At 32.4% G+C, this 24607-nt stretch overlaps 1 protein-coding gene across 1 annotated transcript; it reads right to left on the minus strand.

Moving 5' to 3' along the window:
* Positions 1-145: 145 nt before the first annotated feature.
* LOC133336433 (epidermal growth factor receptor) lies at positions 146-24402 on the minus strand. Its single transcript, XM_061544726.1, has 5 exons — positions 24081-24402; positions 4140-4362; positions 2890-4073; positions 2677-2809; positions 146-2602 (listed from the first exon to the last, which is right to left on the minus strand). The coding sequence occupies exons 1-5, from the start codon at positions 24394-24396 to the stop codon at positions 160-162; spliced, it is 4299 nt and encodes a 1432-aa protein (XP_061400710.1). The 5' UTR covers positions 24397-24402; the 3' UTR covers positions 146-159.
* Positions 24403-24607: the final 205 nt, after the last annotated feature.

The following is a 24607-nucleotide window of genomic DNA, read 5'->3' on the forward strand; positions in this document are numbered from 1 at the left end:
TGGAAAGACAATTTGTTTAAGGCACTTAATCGATTTTGTTTTGTTTAGTTCAGTTAAACCCTAGGGCAAGAATTTGTCGCTAACTATACTCAAAAAGGGTGGCAGTGGTGGCTTAACCTCGTAGTCCTAACCCCCCTCCTCTCCCGATTCCACATCGTATCATACCCTTGTTTCGTTTCTGTGCAAAGGCTGTAGCTCTCTTTGTGTATCGTTGTAGTATTCGTGATCGGAACTTGTGGGCTCGGATGGCGTTACAGGTATATCCAGCATTGTGGGTCCTGCATTTGGTGGCCGCATTACCATCACCGGAATACCCAAAGTCTGGGTGGGTATGGGTGCCTCTTGGCTGTTTAGATTTGCCGAGGTGTTGAGCAAATATTCAGGGTTGTCAACGCTAGCCGGCACCCCAATGAGATCCATGTAACCTCCAGGTGCCCCCGTCATGGCATTGCTAGTGGTTACATTGTTATTGTTAAGTGTGGTTTGTGAGCTAATTTGGCATGTGGGCATTAGGTAGTCATCCTCGTCCACTGGCAATTCCAAGCGTAAATCTCCCACACCCACCTCTCGGGCATTCGAATCGGTTTCATCACTTTCGTTGGACGAGTTCTTGTTCATGGGATCTTTGCAGTAGCGATTCAGTTTGGGCACATCCTCAGAACCTTCTTGGTTGTGGTTACCAGGTGCAGCCTTGGGTTGCAAATAATCATCTGGTTCCACCATGCCTTCACTGCCCTCAAAACTGGGTGCCAATTTGCGAATCAGATCCTTTTCATCTTGGCTGGTATAGGCTGGCAGGCGAGTGAACTTATCACCGGGTATGGCCAAATAACGGCCAGGGTCACGGGCAAATTCGGCAAATACATTGACCAACTGCTTGAATGATGGTCTCATCTCAGCATCCAAATGCCAGCACGACAACAGGGTGCAGTAAATATCCAGGGAACAGATTTCCGGTTGTTCCAATTTCAAACCAACTTCAATGAGATCAGGAATATCTTTGGCGGGGATATTTTCATGGGGTCTTTGGCCGAATGTCAACAATTCCCAGATGGTTACACCAAAGGCCCAGACATCCGATTTGCTGGTAAATACACGATGACGGATACATTCCAAGGCCAACCATTTGATGGGCATTTTACCTCCAGCAGCCTTATATTCATTCGAATCGTTGTTCAGAAGCTTGGCCAAACCGAAATCGGTAATCTTCACACAGGATGGAGTCTGGACAAGGACATTACGGGCGGCCAAATCACGATGGACCAAACGTTTCTCTTCCAAATATGACATACCCTTGGCAATTTGGGTGGACCAATTCAGCAAAGCCTTGGAACCGATTTTATCACGGTTATTACGCACATAATCCAAGAGACAGCCCAAGGGCATCAACTGGGTAATCAACATCATTTGGGAAGTCAAACAAACAGCCAATAGTTTCAAGAGATTGGGATGTTCCACGGAAGCCATGATATATGCCTCACGCAAAAACTCTTCACTTGACTCGGCTCCAGACGACTTTAACAACTCTTTAATGGCAACCGGAATCTTGACATTTTCACCCTCCGGCACCCAAACACCTTTGAAGACACGGCCAAAAGCTCCCATACCCAAGACACCACCTTTTCTCAGTTCAGCCTCTTTGACAATACGTAGCTTCGAAAGATTGGCTCCAATATTTGAGGGTCTTAAAGGTTCAGAATCTTCACATCCTGACAAGACCATGGTCATTTTAACAGCCTCTGTTTTGGCTTTGGTTTTCTGACGACACACATAGGTCACAACACTGAGGGTACCCAAGACCACGACCAAGGCCACAACTGCAACGATGAGGAAAATATAATTGTCCACAGCAGCCACAAGTTTTGAACCCTTCATAGGTACAGACGAACAATAGGTACCCAAATGAGGTGCCTGGTATATGACATGTGACAATTCCGGGGGACACTTGGAGGTACAATTGAAGATTGTGGAATTATCATAGGGATCACCATCGCCAAAGATTTTGAAACTACGGCAAGCCAGACATTCATCGGCACCAGGTCCAGTACAGCCCTTACACTCTGGATGACACATGAAACACTCACGATTCACTTCGTCGGCATAATGATCGGTGGGGCATTCATCGTCACATTGTTCGCCACGTTTGTATCCGGCACATTTTTGGCACACCTGTTCGTGGAAACCATAACCACTGCACAGCTCACAACGAGGATGACATTTGCGACAAATGGCTTTGCCAGCCAAAGGCTTGAGTTGTCCTTGTTCCTGGGGATTCACATATTCCCAGTAATAACCATCGGGACATTTATCATTCTTCAGCAGACAACGTTCGATGTCACCCTCGGAATTTATTATGGCCAAATGGCAAGTTTTACAGCCACCAGGACCAATGGTGTTATTAGGGCCCGTACAGCCTTCACAGGTGGGATGACAAGTGCGGCAGACACCATAATCGGAGAATTTATTATCGGGGCAGACAGTGACACAACGATTCTCATCTCTTACATGGACACATTCATCACAGTGTTCGGCATCGGGACCCGAACAGGTGCGACATTCTGGATGGCATTGTTTGCAGGTCTTGGCATCGAATTGATAAGCGCTGTAAATTACAAAGAGATAAAAATTAGTTTCTTGATCCAAGGGAATAGACTGAGGTGGATGGTTAAAACTTACTTTGTAATATTACGACAATCGGCTATGCAGGTGCCATTGAACTCAAAGTTTTTGCATTCCAAACATTGATCTGGACCAGAACCCCAACAACCTGATTTATTGCATTGATCCGAACAAACGAAGCCATCTTTTTCTGTAAAGTGAAGAGAGAGGAGAGAAGGATTGTTAGTATTATTTTTTAAGAGATGAAGTTGGGGGAATTCCAATACTCACTGCAATCTTCCCTGTTGCGATTCATTTCCACCACAAAACCATGTTCTCCAGATTTCTGCAGCTTCGTCCAATCGATGTCATTGACATAACAAATCTTATCATTGTGCTGTATGACCACGGATCCTGCATTGATTCTCTTCAGCGATTTCAATTCCAAACTTTGCAGAGACGACTTGACAATGGACAGAGAGGCGAAATAACTTTCCATCAGCTGGCGACCATGTATCACTTCTAAGTTACGGAAATACGAGAGATTTTTAAAATCCGGATGTACACCCTCAATATCCAAGTAGCCGGTAATTTCTTTGACTGTGGAAAACACCTCCATGCGATCAGGATGCATGGCAATGTAACGAGGACCCAGAGAATAGTTTTTGTAAATATCTTGGAAACCCGAAAAGGTTTGATCTAGAACCCGGATGGACCCCTCAATGACGGTACAACCCTTGTAGGAATCAATGTTGCCGGAATGGAGAACAGCACGACCAGGGCATGTTTTGGGACACGGACCATTACAGGGTATACATTCGCCATCTTTGGCCATTTTAAAGGCTGGACAGCTACGCACACAGGCACCATTATCTTTGAGCAGATGTTCCGGGCATTCCTTGACACAGGTGGCGCCATAGGCATATTTTCCCTCCGGATTGGCTTCCCAGAGATAATTGGTGGGATTGTATTTTTGCATGGGTGGACATTCTTCTTTGCAGACACCATCATCATAGAAATTCTTACAGGCAATGCATTCCTTCTGCGTGGGTCCTGTACAACCTCCGGCACAGAAAAGATGGCAACATTCACGTGGTCGGGGTCCAAAGCATCTACCCTGGGCACACTGTGGTGAACAATTGATTTTGCTGAATTTCTGGCAATTGTTGGGTCCTTCACCCCAACAGCCGCGTTCACAGGATTCATGACATTTGGGGCATTGTCGTTCGGGCAGGGTGAAATTGTAGACATAGTGGTACTTGAACTTGTCCGGGGGACCCGAGATGATTTCATTCCAATCCAAGGTCTTAATGTGACACAAATTGAAATTGTTGAAGAAACCCACGGAACCTTGTAAAATGTCACGCAGGGCAGGCATTTCCAACGAAAAGGTTTTCGAATAGGTCACAAACAGGGCGAATTGTTCATCCTGGACATTGAGATTGAAGAGGGTGCGGCCGCGTATGATTTGGAGTCTGTAATGAGAGAAAATTAATTTTTAAATGTTCAAGGGGTGTGTATCTGTGTGTGCGAAAACATACCTTGGAAACACAACTTGTCGTATATCCACATGACTGATAAGTATATAACCGGTAACCTCGCGTATATTTTCCAAAAAACTCAAATCCAAATTGGGATCCTGCAGCCAAGTCAATTCCAAATTACCATCAACATAGGTGCAATTATTGTAACGATCCCTTAGATTGCGATAATGGTGTTCACGATTTGATGGCACCGATAAACGTGATTTGGTACCAATACAAACTGCAAGAAGAAGAAAATAAGGAAATTATTAATAAAACATCATTAAAAATAGAAGAGGAGAAAAAAAAAACAAATCATGGTATTAAGTAAAAAGGCGCCTTTAGCTTCTTCCAAAATGTATGACCTTAAAAGGTTAGGCTACGCTTGGATGCTGCTTGATGATCATGACGACGACGTCGACGACGAAAATGATGATGATCATGTTGTGTTATTGTAGACCGGATTTATCTATGCAATTTTAGTTGTGGTAGTAAAATAATAGTTAGTTGTTGTTGGTTTTCTTGCTCAAATGCTAAATATGGTCAGAACTTCTGTTTTTTGTTTCGTTTGGTTTCTTTGGTTAAATGAAAACAAAGTGGTTGAGAGTTTCTTGCTCTCTCTCTCTTCACTCTTCCTAGATAAGAAAAAATAAAAACTACAATTCAGATAGAGCAATAGGTTTTTACAAAGATCAAAACAAATTGCTGGAGACTCAGAGAGCCAAGAGAGTTAATCCGATGTCTTCTCGCTGCTGTATGGGTGAGCAATTGTGTGGATTTCTTGACTTGGTGTTTTTATTTCAAAGAATTTAAGTTTTGCTTTTATTAGCTGCCATTAAATCTGGTTGTTAAGCTGTAAGATTTATGTATGTGTTTACTGTCAAATGTGTGTCTGTCTACTTTTTTCCATTTGACAATTGTCAGTTAAGAGAGTTTTGTAAGTTGTATGTTAACAAAAAAATAGGTGCAGCATTTGATTGTGCATTTTATTTTTTTTTCGATTTTGTTTTGCCATAATAACTTTCAAAAAGGAGAGTCTGTTGTGTCTCTGAGAAATGTGTAAAATAGAAAAAAATAATATTAATATGAATATTAATTTTTATTTTTTTTTCTTCTTGGAAATAAAACAAATTCAAATAAATGTCATTTTAATAGACTGTTCGCTAGAAATCGTGGAAGATTTCTGGCTTGAAAATTTTTGTCTTTGTTTACTAAATAAAACAAAAGATTTAGATTTTTTATAAAAGTTTTAGATTATTGCATATTTATATAAAACAAAACATTTAAACTGCATACATTACAGAATGGCTTCTGAAATCAATATAAACCTATTTTTAGGGTAAATATTTACAAAAATATGGAGTGTCCGTCTTAAGATACAAATACAGAGGATTTTTTCTATTTATAGGAATTGACTGTCTTTCAAGATTTTTGTTTGTGATTAACATTTCATCGTACTATTTTTCTTTGAAAACATGCCATGGTGCTTGTTGCTTAAGTCTTTTGTTATTTCACATAGGAATTTTACATTTTTTATTTCCTTTAATAAACACTGCTCTAAAATGTAATTTTGAAGCATAAATAAATTATTGTTCGTTTCTAATTTATTTTTATCTTGTTTTTTTAAATTATTTCCCTATTTTGAATTTTATTTTTGGTCAAATTTTGCACGCTTTTAAAAATCGTCATAATTGAAATTAATGATCTTGTATATTATATAGTATTATTTGAAATATTTTTCATTTTGTTTCAAAATTAATAGCTTCATATATTACCGACAACATGAGAGAAAGTTTATTTTTAACACATCTTGTATTTTCTCGAAAGAAAAAAATGAAACCAAAATATTTTGTCGAATCGCGTCCACCCACAAAATTTGTTAATCAAAAAAATTAATGACTTTTTTAATTTTATTTTTTTTGGCTTGATGTTCATGATAAAAGTAGGTGGTTGTTGCATTTACGTTTTTATAGGGGTTTCATCATAACGACAACAACAACGAACACCCTAAACCAAAATTCTAATTTATATGATTAATTAAAAATGCACTTTGCTACGGGTTTCCAAAAAATAGAAAACAAAACTGTAACAAAATATTACAAAGGTGGGTTAAAGTTATTTTTTATGAAGGTTTTTGGGGAGAGAGTGTGGCCAATGGTCACATCAACAACAAATTATGCATAACCACACGACCACGCCATCTCACAAAAAGGTGTAGGTACTACCTTAATAAAGTAGGCGTTTGTGAAGGGTACCACAACAACCATCAGAAAATTCCAAATTTATTTCACAAATCAAGCAAAGCAATATAAATTTCAATTAAGTCATTCGTTCAACTGAAACCGGTTAAATTTAATTATTACCTAGATTTGTAGATAAACCCTAGAAATCAATTCTAGGAATAGAGATCAATTTGAAGATGAAACCAGATGAAATGGGGTTAACGCTTTTTGTTGGTATGTTTGTGATGGCAACTTTTATTGTTTTCTTTGAACTACCGAAATTTAATACTTTTTTTGGCAAAAGGAATATTTTTTAAGAAACATAAATTGAATATTTTTTATTTAAAATGATTTGTATTTTTGTTTGTTTACGGTTTATTATTTCATGCACAGAATCCTTTAATTCTCTCTTTGCCACAATTTCAATACTAAATCAAGTTTGTGTGTTAAGTCTTCCGTTTATCCATTAAATAATTTGAATCGAGTTTGTTTCTTAAGTCTTTAGTATAATAGCAAAAAGAGAGAGAGAGAGAGAGAGAGAAGTAATTATACTGATAGCCAGTATGGATTAAGTTTGTTTCTTAAGTCTTTCATATTTCTCTCTCAGCCTGATAATATCCCTGAGATTTGCATCAAGTTTCCTTCTTAAGTCTTTATTAGTATTACTAGGAGTATATTGCTGTTAATTTATGAGAGCAGTAGGGTTATTTGATGAAATAAGACTTAGGAAATAAACTTGCATTAATTCACAATGACCATTACTCTTACACTCTGTACTGTAAATTTTTGTTCTCTTTGAGAGAGAATGCTTTTTAATGCATATTAAATTTGCATATCGTGTTTGTTTCTTAAGTCTTTTGTTACATATTATAAATTTATAGGAAAACATGGAAATTTAAATAATTTTATATATAAAAATAAAAATTAATGAAACTAAATTAAATATTTTAATGGAAAATTGTAAATTTTTTTTAAGAAAATAATTTCTTGTTTTTTCCATTCTTATAAAAAGGGGTTTCGTTGATTTTTTCCTGCTGTAAATCTCTACATTAAAGATAATTGTCAACGAATAAGTGGGCTGGACAAAGAAGAGATACATGAAACATGAAAGACTGATGCACACACACAAAGAAAAACTTAAGCAAATGAAAGAAATAATAATAAAAATAATGTTGGTGGTAAACAATAATTAGCATCCTACGCAAAAATCGAAAAATAAAAATACACACTTCACAACGAATTAAAGAAACAATAACAACAACAAAACAGCGACATGGCTCTCTCGCAGTATAATTTTCAATAATTTTTTATACTCAGAAATATATAATTTATTTGAAACAAAAAGCAAAACAAAAATAACAACTAAAATTACCACACATTTTTATTGTTGATGTTGTTGTTATTTGAAAAACAACAATAAATAAAATTAGTCAGCAACGGCCATTGATGAAGAAAACATAAAATTATAATTTTGTTTGTGTGTTAATTAGTCAAAGGTATGCAAATAAACGGAAACGGAAAGAGTAGGGCCATAGGGCTTTTTAGCAGCATCTTCATTAATTGATTGTATTTATATGATAGAAGGAAGGCGTTGGTTGCTTGGCATCTCCGTTATCAATGTTAGAAGTGGGTGTCATTTAGCCATATCGATAATGGTTATGAGTGGTTGGTATGGTATGGCGGATGACGCCCCGACAAAAGTGTGCCATCTGCCAAAAGAAATCATTAATGAAACACCCACATGAAAAAAGTATATAGGGTTTCTTTTTATAGAGTAGGGGATTTCCTAATATCATTCATCAAAACATTTTCGAAAAAATACCACCCATGTAAATGCATACAAAATGAGGGCCAAAAAGACCGGACTGAAAAAAAATAAAAATAATTATCGAAATAAGGGCCAGAAAAAATACCTTGGAATGGAGCTTAGAAAAAAAATTGAGGGAAATTCCAACATTGTTCAGCTCTAGAAAAACACTTTTGAAACATTTCAAAGCAGAAATTTATATTGAGTATATTATATTGATTTATATTATATAGAAAATACTTTTTGTGAGAATTTTTATTATTTTTTTAATAACAAAAATATATACAAAATATTTAATAGAAAATTAGTTGTATACAATTTCGCCTGTACCTTAATTGCCTTGAATATTTTTTGCCTTTATTATCTTTCATAAAAACGGCATTGTATGTTTCTTAACAATTTCAAATAGAATTCAAAGCATCTTCATTTTGTTTGTCAATTCACTTGAATTTTGACCAAAACTTTAATTGTATCCCAAACCAAAAATTGTCTCATTCCTTTGTTTTTGTTGCCCAACAACAAAATATTCCTTTTTGATCGGTATCGGCTTATTTGGAAATTATTGAATTTCTTGTTTTAACAAAATATTTCGGAATTCTTGTTTCATGTTCATCTTTGGCAGTTTGGCAGAGTATACAATGAGAAAAAAAAACGAATTCCAACAAAAATTCTGTTTATTTTCTCGCATTTTTTCTTGACAATCACACAATAAACTGCAGGAATAAAAAACCTTTTGCCAAAGACAAAAGGAACCGTCAGAGACACAACTAACTAAACTTAAAAGCAAAACACAAAGTAATTTTTGTTACTTCGATACAAAAAAGACCTTCCAGGATTCTATATAAGGCAAACAATTTTTATAATCATCATCGGCGTGGAAAAGGCCAATGAGAATAAAAAACAAACAGAAAAAACAAAAACTGCTTGGACACGACTTTAACATTAAATGCTGAGTATTACCAAGATTCCTTTTTACAATCGTTCTTTGGGTATTTGTTTTTTTTCTGATTTTTACAATAAAATCTCGTGACTTTTTGATTAATCGGAAAAATGTAAGAAACAACAAAAAATGGTAAAAGAATGCTGAAAAAAAAAATCGTTTGGCTTAAGGCTCTCCGCCTTGTAAATGTGTGTTCGCACTCATTATAAAACAAAAGACTTAAGCAACAAACATCCATTGGAGAAACACCAAACGAAAGACGCCACAAATTTGTTTAAGAGTTGGCTAACAACAACAACAAGAAAATTATGATTGATAGCCTTAACAGCTTCAATAGCTGGTTTTTTTTAACTTTGCTTCAGGGGTGGACAGACAAAGCAAAGTTCTGTTGGTAGAAAATATAAAGAAAGAAACTTTCTTCTTTGAAGAAAAATGAAAAGGCATCCAGAAATTCCTTCCTTTATATCACCCCAACACAATCGTCATGATAATCAGTGGCATGATAATGATGTTGTTGTTGGTTTTGGTGTTAAAAAATGCTTGATTTTTCCTTTGAGAGCTCTGTTAAAATCCAAGAACCATTGCATCATGCTAGACAACGACTTCAACCAAGCCTCCATCCATCCAGCCTCAACTTGTGGCGGCTGCAACAAAACAATTGTTTAACGCTGTTCTTTTTGTTCGTTGAACAAATCATTGTGTTATCGTTATGTTTTTCATTGTTGTTGTTGCTTTCTTCTTTTTTGTTTTGTTCTTCTTCGTTTTCTTTTTCATTTTGTTTTTTTTTCTTGGGTTTAGTTTTGTTGTTTTACACAAAAATATTTTGTCCCAAACATGTTTGCCCATAGACAGTTGGCCAAGAAGAGGAGAGGAACTTATGAAAATAGAGAGAATAATATACCACAAATAATTGCAACGCGATCGGTGAAAATTAAAAGAGGATAAACTTGGGATGAATTAAAATATTTCACACCTTTGTTATATCTACAAATACCTGCCTCCGTCATTAGACGGATCTTCGTATCTTACATAGAAGATTTCTTAAGATCTGGATCATAGTAAAAAGTTCTGCCAAAGATTGTCCATTTACGGATACCATGTCGACTAGATTTCTCTGTCCTATGAAAACCTCTTTAAAATTTGTTTAATATAGACCAATGATCCTCCTAAAGCACTACTGCAGAAAAAATCCATTTTAGGGCTCTCGAGAGAAATAATACCTGTCTTGTATGGGCTAAAAAAAAATACGAAATATCTAATGTAGAGGGAAGGACACCAAATATCTTTCCAAGGGTTTTTAGAAAATATTTCCAAATTATGTCTGGAAATCTTCTATAGAAGCTTTCATAAATGTTTTCTGTAAAGAAAAATTAAGCTGAAATATCTTTATGAAAGAACCATAAAATTATAGTAGACTGGAGACTTCACAAAGGTACTGATCTGTGAGAGTCCTCTTTATACCAATTACCCTTTAGAGATTTTGTTCATTTTATTAGTTAGTCCATTTTCCATTTCAACTGACCACCACTAGGTAGGTATTTCTTTTGCCGATGACCAGACCAACAACAACAGAGCCACCATACTGCCAACTATGGCGGCAAAGTCTTCTGTGTATGAGAGTAGTTTTTGCCCTCTGAGTGTTTTGGCTTACTTTACCGGTTTTCTTTAAGAAAAACAACAAAGAATTTGTTGTTGTTGTAGTTTTGTATGTATGATGTGTTTTGGTCGAAAGATTCGTGGAACTGGAGTGATGAATACGGGCTGGCTTAGACACTATGCTGTTGTTTTGGGCTTCCATTTCATTGCTTGTTCTTTTCATACACTCTTATGAATTTATGTATGTGTGTGTGTGTGCGTGTAAGCATTTCTTTTATTTAGCCACCTGGATTCTTGTGGGTTTTGTTTTTAAAGTAATTGCTTAAAAATAATATTTTGTTTGTTTTTATTTTGGTTTTGCAAAAACCCCTTAATTTTTTCCTCCTTTATGGTTTTATTTTGAATTTCTCTCTCTTAGAGAGAAAGAGAATGTATTAACAAAATATTATTTATCTAGCTGTGTGGTAAGTGTAAACAATTTTGTTGTGTTTTAGCATAAACCTACCTCCTTTCCTCTTCTCCCCCACCCCTTCTTTTGTCATAGCCTTAAGACTTTTAAGCTGAAGTTTAAATATTATCTTTGGCTGTCCATCTTTTTGGCATTTTTTGTTTTATAAATTTGCCTGCTGACTGCCTGGCTGGGCTGGCGTTTTGTTATGTTGTACAACCTAAGCAACAAAGGAGTCGGCTTTTATTAAAGCCGCTGTTCGGCTAAAGTTTTGTCAATGCACGTTTTAGTTGTTGTTGTCTTTCGAAAGGAGTTTAAATTTTGAAATCGTGCAATATGTCATGCTGCTTTAGGTATTTTATGTATTCACAGGAAAATATAAAACCAACAACAACTATAAGCATTGATCGCAACATACACCGTGATACGACCACCACCATCATCACCATGATCGCCGCCGTGATCATAAAATAAAATGCTGGCCCCATGAATTATGAGATGTTTATTATTTTGGGATTTTTATTGGGATGGGAGTTGTTGGGTATTGTCTTTTTCTCGGGTGAAGATTTTTTTTCGTCTTTGAAATGACAAGCTTAAGAAATCACACAAATCTTAAGATGATGTCTGGAACAAATTTTGGTTCAGATTTTTTTTCTTGGTTATTATAAATTCCAATACCAGAGATATTTGATAACTACAAAAAATATACAATTTTTGATAACTACAAAAAATAGTATATATATATATATATCGAAACAGAAAAATTATATATAATATATAGTATTTACATAAATTAATATAAACAATTTTGTTACTAGAAAAATATTATTTTATAAAGATACCCTATAACATTCACTATGCTATTTTTATTTAATTCGACAAATTTCTGCAATTTTCTTCATGTAAAAATATTTACTTAAGACCTACATCTCTTACAAATAACCTCCTTTCTGACCTTCAACATACTTCATTTTTTAAATTCAAATCGTCCTAATTTATTTAATATTTTAAATTCCAAATTAAAAATATTCCCCCCTTCAATACATTTTTGGCCATGCCTACAATTATTTATGTTATAACCCAAAAATTTGCCACCATTTGCAAATTAAAAATCCACCAAAAACTATTTGCAATATAATTTATGATAACATTTTTATAGCATGCCATAAATATTCTCTTGAATTGTGGTTTTCTCCATTTTATTAGACATCTAACACTTAAAAACTCACAATTACAGAGATTTTATTATAAACTCTCTCACAGAGCAAGTGATTTATGAAAGCAATAAATTTTCAAAGGCAGAGAATGATTGTAAGGGAGAGAAGTGATAGAGAGAGATATAAAATGCCGAATATTCCATTATCAAAAAAGCTGTAATAAAACAGTGGGAGATGGATGCTCATATAATGTTGTTGGTGTTGGCTTTGATGAACGAGAGATATGACAGAGAGAGAGGGTTAGTATGTGTGATTTGTTGCTATGAAAAGTTATGCCATTTAGCATCTTAACAGTTGTAAAAATCGGTTCTGCTTTCTCTCTTTCATTGAAGAGAATGCTAATATAGAATTAAAGGAACTTCAAAGAATTGTGATATTTGAGAGTAATTTATGAACTGTAGTATTTGGCACAATAATCAAGAGCATATGTATCAATCAAATACTAAAGAGATGATTGTAAGAGAGCAAAATTCATATAGGAAGATATTTTTAATGTGTTTCATTACTTAAAATTTAAAAAAATAGATGAAAATTAATTTTGAAAAAATACAACAAATTATTAAATTTCCATGGGCTATATTCTTTCAATATTCGATTAATTTGATATTTTTATTTCGTAAAAAGTTGGATATTATGTGGAAAAATTTTGTACTTAACATTTTGTCAATTTTTTTTTTCAATTGTTTATAAATATTTATGCCACAATTGTCTTGACTGAATATTCAATAAGATTTCTTAATTGCTTAGTTTTTACAATTTACCAAATAGTATTTTTTTTAACTATCAAACATTTCCTTACAAAACAGCACGCGTTTTTGTAATTACAACCAACTACAACAGCAATGATTTTTTAATGTTTATTTTTTTTTTCTTAATTTTTATCCGGTGCGTAAATGGTCATAAATTATTCATAACTTTTTGTGCCATAAAAATGGAAACTATTGACTAATGACGACAAAATATCAAAAGGATTTTTCAAATGCCACAGCAACAAAACAAAATGCAGGCAGCAGCCAGCCAGCCATGCATCCAAAGCAATTGTGTATTTTGCAATTTTGTTTCAAGTTTGTGTTAAAAGCACGAGCCACAAATGTATGGAGACATGCAGACAACAATCTCTTTCTACTTCTTCTTCTTCTGCATGCAATTGAAATTCAAAATTGTAACCAAACGGGCAGGCAGGCAGCCTGGTAGTTTGGCTGCTTACATTTTCTAACATTTCTAAGCCATAAACATTGATGGTTTAGTTAGTTTTGTAAACAGCATCCCGTATTGTATTGTAGTTCCAGATTTAAGCGAAGGAATTCAAGTAAAACAACAGCAGCAACAACATCAAGATGCTGCAATCACAGGGAATCGTGCAAACATTTTGTTTTGGCTTACAGTTCTAAGACCTCCTCATCTTCATCATCATCATCAGTGTCGTCTTGTTCAACTTTTTAAAATTTACCTTGGTATTGGTTGATAATCGTGTTGCTGTCGCTGTTGTTGTATTTGTTTGTTGAAACTCCAGAAAATCGTGCCTCACGTTTAGCAATTGCTTATGAAGCGAAACAAACAACAGCAACTAAGCTTGTGGCGCAATGCCAACAACATAACCACCACCATCGCCAATATTGCCGCACCACTACCATTACACACAGAGAACAAGCGGCGTAACATAATATCTTAAGGCTAAAGCACGATTATGATAGGAACATTATTTTTGTGGGCTTACCACCAAAAAAAAAACCAAAAACAACAAAAAATACTGCAGACAGCATAATGGGCCAGAATTCGGAAGAAAGATTCAAGAAACGAAATAACGAAAGATGAATATCTTTAAGCTACAAATTATGTGTTTTTTTATAATGAATCAAAAAAGAAAAATGGCATATAAAAAGAAGGAAGAATGATCAGAGAAAGCTTTAAGGAAACATTTTTTTATTTAATAATTATATATTATGCCAAAGATTTTTTTTATGAAATGGCTTAAAGGGATTCCCCAGCAAAAAACCAGAACTGGGGATGGCACACAAAAATTATATATTTTAATATAAATTCTGGGAATTTTCAAAATATGATTCTGGATTTTATTTTGAATTTTTATATCCAAGAGTTGTGTTGGATAACAATATTTTGTTTATAAAAAATAGAAACTGAAAACAAAACATTTTGAGCATAATACCATACATTGCCATTACCACATCGTTTTTTTTTAAGTGGGTTTTTATTATGTTTCTTGAGTTTGGTACGCCCACCTCTTCAAAGTCTATTTGATGTTGTATAAATAAACAAACATATGAGAAAAAACAGCTAACACGAAATATAAATAGAAAACAGAAAATCATGGTTACAATTTCAAACACCCTTTAGGATGGTGTATTTCGAAATAGAAACAAATAATAAATGGATATTATTTCAAAGACCCTTAAAAATTAAAAAAAATGTGGGAGGTTAAATTTTCAGTAATATAAAAATATTGAAATTATAATTTCGATTTTCAAATAAAGCAAATATATATGTAATATGAAAGCCTGTTTGGCATATATATACAAAGGAAATATCCTAAATATAGAAATCCTTCTCCAATATGATTACGTACCAAATAAAACCCTTTCAAACCAAATACGGTCTTTGAAAATGTTGCTTCATAAAAATGTCAATAAATAATTATAAAATTTTTCAAATAACAGGGAATTTTATTGAGGCCCCTCTTGACCTATAAAAAGCATTCCCCCTTATAAAATATTTTTTTATAGGTCAAAAAGAAAATTCTGGGATTTATTTCTCGTCTATCAAATGTAATTTTGTGTAATTTTCAGAAAAAAAGCTGCAATTCAATAGGGCTTTAATTCCAAATTTAATGCAATAAAGCCCTGTTGCACGAACTTCTACTGAGTCAGCCAGTGGCATTTCTTCCATTATTTATTCTGTTGAAAATAAATAAAAAACCTCATAATTTTAGTAATATTTTTTTCGGAGTAACACCTGATTTATTTACTTAAAAAAAACGTTACAAAATTTTTCAGTTTTATTTTGAAGAAAATAAACAAAACAAACTTATCAACGATTTTGATGTAATGCCAGACCTTTTGCTCGCCGTTACACCTTTTGTTTGGCAGAGGCTTATGGGCGAGCAAACAAAACGCCGAAAAAATGCGATAAGACACATAAACAAATAAATCAACAAAATAAATGATAAAAATTAATAAATAAACAAAAAATGTTTAATAGAATAAATTTAAAAAAATCCAGAATTTAAAAATTTTAAGTTCGAAACATTTAAAAATAAATATATATAAAAATTGTTTTTATTAAAAAATTTTTTTTCTTACTTTGAAAATCATAAGAAAAAAAAATAATACTAATAATACAAATTGAAACAAAAAAATATTGCATTTCTAAATCCGCAAAAATATAACTTAATTACTTTATTGTTTATTATTTATATATTTTTTTTAAATTTAAAAATAATTTTTTAATTAAAAAATTAAAAAATATATTACTTCGATTTTCAATTTACATATCTATTTTTGTAAATTTTAAATAAAAAAGAAGCAAATATTTTTTCATTAAAAATTTATTTTTTTATTTATTTTAAAAATTATTTTTTTGCTAAAATCCTCTTCCTTTAAAAATTCCAATAATTTGTTTTTATCTTTCATTAAAAAAATTCAAAGAATTCAAAAAAACTTGTAAACTTCCAGATTAAACGAATACCCATTGCTTCTTCTTCTTAATAATCTTCTACATACACGATAAATATTTGTTTTAGCTTAATCAATAAAATTGTTTGTTGAACATTATTAAAAAAAGCTCCAAAGAATTGTGGAATATTAAAATTAAGAGTAAAAAACTGACTTTGTAGGGGGATGGAAACCTTATCTCGGTGTACGATTTTTTTCAATAAGACAATTGTGCAAATACTAGGACAAACAAAAACACACATATTGACAACACTACTACAACAACAATTAAAAGAAGATGATAAAAATATCACCAACAACAACAAACATTTTTTACCAATAACATTAACAACCTAACCGAACAGCGAGTTGTTAATAACAATACAAGGTAAATTGGGTACAATGTGATTTGCAGTTAGCTAATGGATTGTATAATGGGTGGTTTTTTTTTTAAGAGGAATATTTTTTTCAGCTATTAAAGTAATAGAACCTTACGATCTGTGCACCACTACACCCCAAGAAAATTCTGGGGCCCAAAATAACAAAATTAACAATTTTTTTTATATTTAATTATTTTCCACAAAAAAATATATTGTTTAAGAAAATGTATTCTATTGTTTCTATTTTCATTCGCCAGGATTCCCAAGAAAAAATATATGTTTGTTTGGAATAGAAAACCCCTATTATTTCTATTCACATCTGTCAATTAAATATTTTTTAACAAGACTTAAAAAATATATATTTTGTTTTGCTCGAAAGAAAAAAACCCACCTATTATTTCTATTTCAACACATTCGCATAGATATGTCAATGACTAGAAGTAGTACCTCAGAATATGCCCAATACAATTATGTTTTTTATGGAAATTAGCAAATATTTGTATTAAATGTATAACACACAAATGTAAATATTGGCAATAGTACCCTCAATTTTATTTATTTTTTTGTACAACAACAGCAACAACACTGGAGTTTCATTTTTGAGATAAGAGGAAAAAATACGATTTAATTTTGTTTTCTCATATTTACCTACAATTTAAAAGAAGAAGAAAAAAATTAATAATGCCTAGGCAAAGGTACGGGCGGTAGTATGGTTTGCCATGCTTTTTATTTATGGTCGTTTATCTTTAACGGATGTGTACTTTGGATAAACACATGTTCGACTCTATGATGATCATTTGCGGATATGGATATCTTTCTCTCCATATGCAAATAATATAGAAAAAATGTTATGTAAAACAGCAAACCATTACAAATTAAGCATAACGAAAATGAACAAAAAATAATAATCAACAAAAGCGCAGGAAATTGGTAAGTTAGAAATGGCGATTTCTAACGCCTTAACACGAAGATGAGATTTTTTTTTGTTATAAGATCAAAAATATATTATTAAAATTAGAGAAGAAGGTATATATAGAGGGGCTTTTGTGTTATCAATCCTCCCCTAAAAAAATTAAATGAAAAACGGGTTATTTGCCTCTTAATTAATTTAAATGCTTACAAAATGTTGGCCCCAAAATCACAACATATCCAAGCTACATATCCAGTATCCATTCTAGATAATCATAATTTGCCTTGGAGGCCTTAATTCAAGCTTGGCTTTTAACCACAAAATCTTGTTTCTTTAGAAGACAAAAAATACTCAAAAAACAAACACATAATTTTTGATCGATGCCAGTAATCCATCAAAAAAAATTAAACAACAAAAGCAAAAATACAAACCTAAAATTATTGAATTTCAACAACAACCTAAAAAATTCAAACAAAGAAGAAATCATTCGAAAAAATCTCCCGAAATATATGATAGACTTTTCATTAGGAAGCCCACACTAATTATAGGTTTTTGGTTAGCTAAGCAACATCCAAACATCAGACTCCAACGTAAGTGAGGTAAGAGGTCTTAAGACACAAGCCTAGCCTTAGCTTGAGATTTACATAGAGTTTTAAGCCAAGCCAAGATTGCAATGATCGTTTATGTTTCTCTCTCTGTCACTCTCTCTAGTTCTCTTTTTTTAATCTATCTCTACTAATACACAGGCACGCGCCAGTAATGTTGTTGTTTTTCAACTTTTATAAGTTTTCGTTGTCGTTTCAATTTTTTTTCTTTCTGGTCTTTTATTTTTTGTGGATTTCTTTTTTGTAATGCATTCGTAGATGCTGTGTGGATAGATAAGTGAATGTAGTTGTAAGACATGTTATTGTTGTTGTTGTAACAACATTCCAATGTTATTTTACATACATACATAGCTTCAACCAAACCATTTTCAAATATCATCAAGCAAGCAAACAGCATCCCAGCCAGCCAGCCATCCATACTACCATTTTACTTTGGAACTTGGACTCTACGTTTTCTTCTTCTTCTTCTTTTTGGTTAGCCAGACTTTCAACTCGAGAAGAAGAAGAAGAACAAAAAAATAGTAAACAAACGATTTTGTTTTCGAGTCGTGCTGCCAATGTTTCGTTCCTAGAGATACACAAAATGTGCCACACTGCCACCCAGCCAAGCTACACTGCTAGAAAAAATGAAATTTGAAGAAAATGAAAAATGCTAGAGTTTCAGTTTGTTGTAAACTACAACAACAACAACAAAAACTATGTGTTTGTTCCTCTCAGATTTATACAAAATGCATTTCGTGTTTGTACATTTTACTGGGCTCTTTTTTGTATGCTAACCGGCTTTTAATGGAGCATTGGAATTCCGTTTGGGGAGTAATTTTCTTTCTATTTGAAGGTAATTTTTAAGGTATTCGGCATTTAAAAAAATAGAAAATGAATAGAAAAAAATGTGTTTGGTCGGAAATTATTAATTTTAAAAATCTAATTTTATTGGGTCTAAAATTTCAAAAAATAAAAAAAATATAAGAAGGATATTAACTATGTTAAAACTATATTTGAGAATAATTCTTGTAATTAGGTCCTCTATAACTTTTCTCCTTGTCAAAGTGTAAATAATGGAATCGAAGCCCTCAAAACAACCTCAGAAATAGGCTCCTTTGACATGGGTAATATTTGTAATTTTTTATATATGCTGTATATAAGAGAGTTTTCGACAACCAAGATATGAGATATGATAAAGTGATCCTGAGTCCTCTAAAATTTTTATGTCAAAACTAAATGTGCAAAATGAAATTTAAGGTCTCAAAACAATGCCTGAAGTTTTCACCTTCAGAATTAAAGGATTTTGATTGCATTTGAAATATCTCCAAGTTTTAAGGCGATTTTTCGTTGACAAGGGTATGTGCTGGACTAAAATTATCCTTAGGACTATTGTTCGTCATTAAGTCCTTTATAAATTCTTCTTTAATATTAATCTTGTATAACGTAAAATAAGGCATCAAAATGAAAACTGAAATTAAGAGTCTCAGTAATATAGAATTTAATGATTTTAAACACATTTGAAATATCCCTTAGATGTTAAGCGATTTTTCGGTGGCAAGGGTAGGAGTTGGATTAAAAATATCTTTTGAACTAGTGTTCGTCATTAGATGCTTTATAAATTCTTCTTTAATATTTATTGTGTATAATTTGAAATAGTGCCACAAAATCGTCACACAAAACAATGACCTCATATTCTAACCTTCTTTGATATATATATTCATAACATCCTATGCTACCTTTGGCAACAAGCAGGAAAGGGAGATACATTTCTTAAATGGGTAATTTATTTACCAATTAAATTTCTATATTTAAAAGGAAATTTGCACTATAGATTTCTAGGTGCGAAAGAAAGGAAAGGTGAAAGAAAATATATTTTTTAATAATGTATAGGGATTTATAATAAGAAGAAGGAAGAGAAATTGCTGGTAATTATATTTACAAATAAATGTCCCTCAACTCTTTATTTTGTTCTTTCATATAAAATAGGTTAGCGGGAATTATATACCTCAAAATATGACGTGACATTTTTTCATTTTATTTTTACGGCCCCTGGAAAACCAACCCTTACTTAAATTTTGTTTTCAAAAAAAAACTATTATTTTGCCATACAATCACCTTCTTTTCTGTCGTGTGTGGCTGATAACACATTTTTTTCATATTGTTATTGAGAACAAATATATCAATATTTTCATATTTTATATTATGCCGAACTAATCTACGTTTTTTTTTTCAAAAAAGGTCTTAAGTGGTATTTATGCTCTAAGACACCGACAACGACCACTACTTTTCCAGGTGATTTTGAACTAAATAATTATGAAAACAAAAAGAAAAACCAAAACAAACCAAGTAATTGTAATTGAAATTCTAACTGAACTTGTGTACAATAAAAAAATAATAATAATAAACAACAAAAATATATAGGTGAGTGTTAAGAAAATAACGAAGAAGGCAATGAAAAAAGCATAACGAAAACAAAACAAACTACAAATAAGTACCTTTTTTAAAAAATGCTCTAAAAAATTACTATACATGTAGATAAGATAAAAACTATGTTTGATACAAAGGCCTACAAATACAACAACCACAACAACAATATGGACTATGTACGAAAAATCAGAGAAGAAAAATTATATATGAAATGAAAAAACACCAACAAAAACGCTTACCAAATGTAGAACAGTCAATAAATTCATGTGGAGTACACTTTGCTTACTTAAATGTCAGTTATTAAATGCAACAACAACAGCAACACCAAGAACTCAAAATAATCTATACCTAGAGCAAATGTCGAACCATCGAAAAAGAAACACAACATCAGTCAACATAAAAACTACTAGCTGGCTGGATAGATGGATGGTTGTTTGGTTGGATAGATGTATGACTGCCTAGCTGTCTTATTTATTGATAAAGTGATGCAATGTAAAATTGAAAAAAATACCTTCCTCCCTTACTCCGCCACTGCTGCACAAGAACCAAAAAATAGTTATACTGGCGATTAGCTTCCAACTAAAAAACAAAGATACCATTATATACCAGGTAGAAAGAAAACGAACGAAGACAAATCGTTTGAACATGTGTCGTCGTCGTCATCATCGCGTATGAAGGTTGATTTGCTGCTGATGTAGCCGCCAAGCATTTTGTATAAACATTAATAATGATTTATAAATATTTTATATCTTGAAAATCGAAAACCAAAAATCTAAACATCAAATGCCAAATAAAAAATGAATGATGATTCTGGCAGCAGGGTTTAATAGGGGAGGGGGAGGGGATATCAAAGGTTTTCCCTTTACGAAAATTGATGATAGTTTTAATTTTGTTAACTAAAAATAATATCAAATCAAAAAAGTTTCTGTGTCAGGTAACATGTTTCTTTGATTTCTTTTCCGTTAGCTAATTTTTTTTCGAGAACTGTCAAAATGTCATGCCCGAAAAAAAAATGAATGATCGAATATTAAATTACAATTTCTAAATTAAAATTTAAATGTCCGTTAATAACATTTTATCTAAATTAAATAGAAAATTTTAATTTTATAACCAAAGGCATAAACAACTGTTATACGTATCTCTTATAAGCGTAAAGAGAAATGAGGGAAAACCCTTGTGATAATCATGTGCTCGTACAACATTCAACGGCTTCTCATTTCTCTTTACTGTTATAAGCAATTATAACAGTTTTCTGAACATTTTAAGTAAAGAGAAAGAGAGTTGAGAGTAAAACAGTTACCTTATGATAGAGGAGAAGCCATGTTGTTCAAAAACTCTCCTTATTTGATAACACAAACGTTACCTGCCGTTTGTGTTATCAAATGGTGAGTTTTTGAAATGAGAGAGTTTTTGAAAAGAGAAAATGCATGGCATTTAAATCACAACAATTGTTGTGATGAAAAACTGATTTCTCTGGGCTCTATTGAAGAGACACCTGTTTCATTCATCAAATATTAAAACTAATAGAAATTATTCCTTGTGGTAGGTTAATGAAATAATTTATTGAAATTTTTATAAATCAAGGATTTTTGTTCATTTTTAATATTTCAAATATTAAATAATAATCACAAAAATTAAGCAATTATAAAATATACTTTATAATGATGGGTATTTCAAGTAGCCGGTATTCAAATAATCATACAAAAATGACTACTGTATTTCATTTCTCAACAATTTACAGATTTGTTCAATTTTTTTTTTGAAAATACAAATAAATCATGGGTTGTCAAAAGCCAGATGCACATGTTTTTTCTGTTATCATCGATTATCTAAACACACGCTTCACTCCAGTAATTATCGCAGTGCATATTATTGCATATTTGTTGATAGCTAAAGGGCATGTGGTTAAAGTTTATAATTTGTTAATCCGGTTTAAATGTTTTTTTTTGTTATTTTAAATTGCATCATTGATTATGACAACATTAATGGTGTTATTGCTCAATTTGAATGTTTTTGATTTTAATTAGTGTCATATATGAACTAATACAATATTATAAAGATAACTCAATTTTAAAATAAAAAATATGCTTCTCAGAATTCCTACCCTTCTAAAGGAATTTTCTATAACAAAGAATTTAGATAAGTTAAAATTATATTCGGGAGAAATGTCTTCCAATAGTCTCTCTATAATATATACTCATAGACCAAGTCAGCCTAAAAATATTTACATATTTTTCAGAAAAGTTTTGGTATTTTAAATCCCTGCCCCAAAAAAGAAATACTTTCAAAATATTCTCAGGTTCCCAATAATACCTGAAGCCCGTTATTTTTTTCTTTGGGAAATCTTCATAAATTGTTATTGTTGTTTTATGGTATTGACTCATTTCTTTTCTTTTTTTGCAAAAACAATAAAATTAATTTACATATCAATTAGTTTTTAATAATAAACAATAACAACAGAAATAAAATCACCTTTTTTTTCTTTAGAAACAAAGCTTACTATTCTTATCGAACACCCTTCGTACAGGTGTTGCTAAATGCTTGAGTTTGAACAAAATCACGTACGTACGTTCGGTTCGGAGGTTTCTTTGCCACACTAGTTATTATTAATTTTTGCAAAACAAGTGTTGTTGTTGTTGTGGGGTGGCGGGAACAGAAAAACATTTTTAAATAATCCTAGGTATTTAAAAAATTTATTTTTGAGATTTAAAATATAAAAATGATTTATGGGATCGAATAGGTAAACATGGACACTAACTATAAATTTTCCTATAGGAATTTTCGAATTTTTTTATGAATAAATAATTCCCCTAAAGGGAAATTTTTAGTTTTAATGATTTTTAAAGAAATATTTGATTTATTTGGACCTTTCTGATAAAATAAGCCATTTAAAACCCAATAAGGGAAACTTTTGTTTTCAATAAAAATAAAGATTTTTCATTAAGACATGAACATTCATCAAAAACATTTTATAATTTTGAACAAAAAATATTTCCCAAAAGAATGATTTCAATAAAAATGTGGATTTTTGTATTCATTTAATTAACAAATTCCTTAAAAAGAAAATTTTTGTTAATGGCTTTTTTAATATTATTCAATAGTTAGCAGATCGTCAAAAATGTTCCCTTAAAAGGAAAATTTTATATTTAATCTCAGTTTTGGAGATAAAGATTTTTTGTTTAAAAAAAACCTATGAGAAATATTTCCAATATCATCCAATTGAATTAAAAAATGCAAAATATTCTACCAAAGTTCAGGTTAACAATGTTCGTTTAGTTGACTTGATTTTTCTGGCCATAGTTGGTAGTAGCTTGTAAAGAAATCAAATACATAATTTTGTATTAGAATCACGTATGAACAAGAGTGAACTATGAGCGACGTGTAATAGCGCATACAAAATGCTTTTGGCCAGTTAGATGGATCGTTGGTATGCCTCTTGCATGGATGGTTGGTTCGATGGATTTGGTCATTTGCATTGCTTTGGTTTTGGTTCAAATCAATTCATTTTCCATGCTTGAGACATAAACAAGAAAAACAACCAAAACCAACAACAACAAGATGGTCATTAATTTTATCATTAACCTGCATTTAATTGTGCAAACGTAAAAATTCCCCTTGGCTTATGTACGTCTGTGTGAGAAAGTGTTCTACAACAGCAAAAACAACAACCTACTTGTTTTCAAAATTTCCAGGTTAGTTGATGTGTTTTTCTGTCTTCCTTGTAATATCAATAATTAGATATATTTTTAGAACTTACTTTTGCCCTTAACAAATTCCGTATGCTGATCCTCAGCCAAATGATGATGCGTGGAACTGCTGACACTGCTGATGCTGCTCGGCTGTGAGGCCAATGACGATATCAGATGTTGGCTGGATGGACGTGGGCGATGCGATGACTGTGAGCGATTGCCATTGTTGTTGTTGCGCTTGCGCTGTGATCTATTATTATTGGTATCCTCATATTTATTGCTATTGCGGCCATTGCGTGCTCGTTGCGCCAACAGGGGCTCGAAATTGTGCGTGAGTACTATCAGTAGGAGTAGTAAGGCTCCAAACCAATTGTATCCTTTCATTGTCAAAAGAAAATTGTAATAGCAGCACAGCACAGCTCAGCTTTGTAACGCCAACGTCATTATAGTTCTGTTAAATCCCTAAATGTTTTGGGCGGGGACCGTTGGGTGGCTGGCTTCGTTGTTTGGCAGATGTAAATCAGTTTTTGGTGGGTTGTTCTGTTTTTCTTTCTTCCAACTGGCTGGTTTGGTAGGTTTTCACTTGGTTTTTAAT

This window comes from Musca vetustissima, unplaced genomic scaffold (genome assembly GCF_032173495.1).
Source record: "Musca vetustissima isolate MV318-11 ecotype Yass unplaced genomic scaffold, APGP_CSIRO_Mvet_v1 utg4709, whole genome shotgun sequence".
In the NCBI taxonomy this organism is placed as follows: Eukaryota; Metazoa; Arthropoda; class Insecta; order Diptera; family Muscidae; genus Musca; species Musca vetustissima.

Bases quoted from the DNA above. Each gene is read 5' to 3' on its own strand.
- LOC133336433 (XM_061544726.1), bottom strand. From the start codon at position 24,396: ATGAAAGGATACAATTGGTTTGGAGCCTTACTACTCCTACTGATAGTA. The intron at 4,074-4,139 runs GTATGTTTTCGC...CTCTCATTACAG, and splicing joins CGACAAGTTGTGTTTCCAAG to ACTCCAAATCATACGCGGCC. The intron at 2,810-2,889 runs GTGAGTATTGGA...TTCACTTTACAG, and splicing joins TCGCAACAGGGAAGATTGCA to AAAAAGATGGCTTCGTTTGT.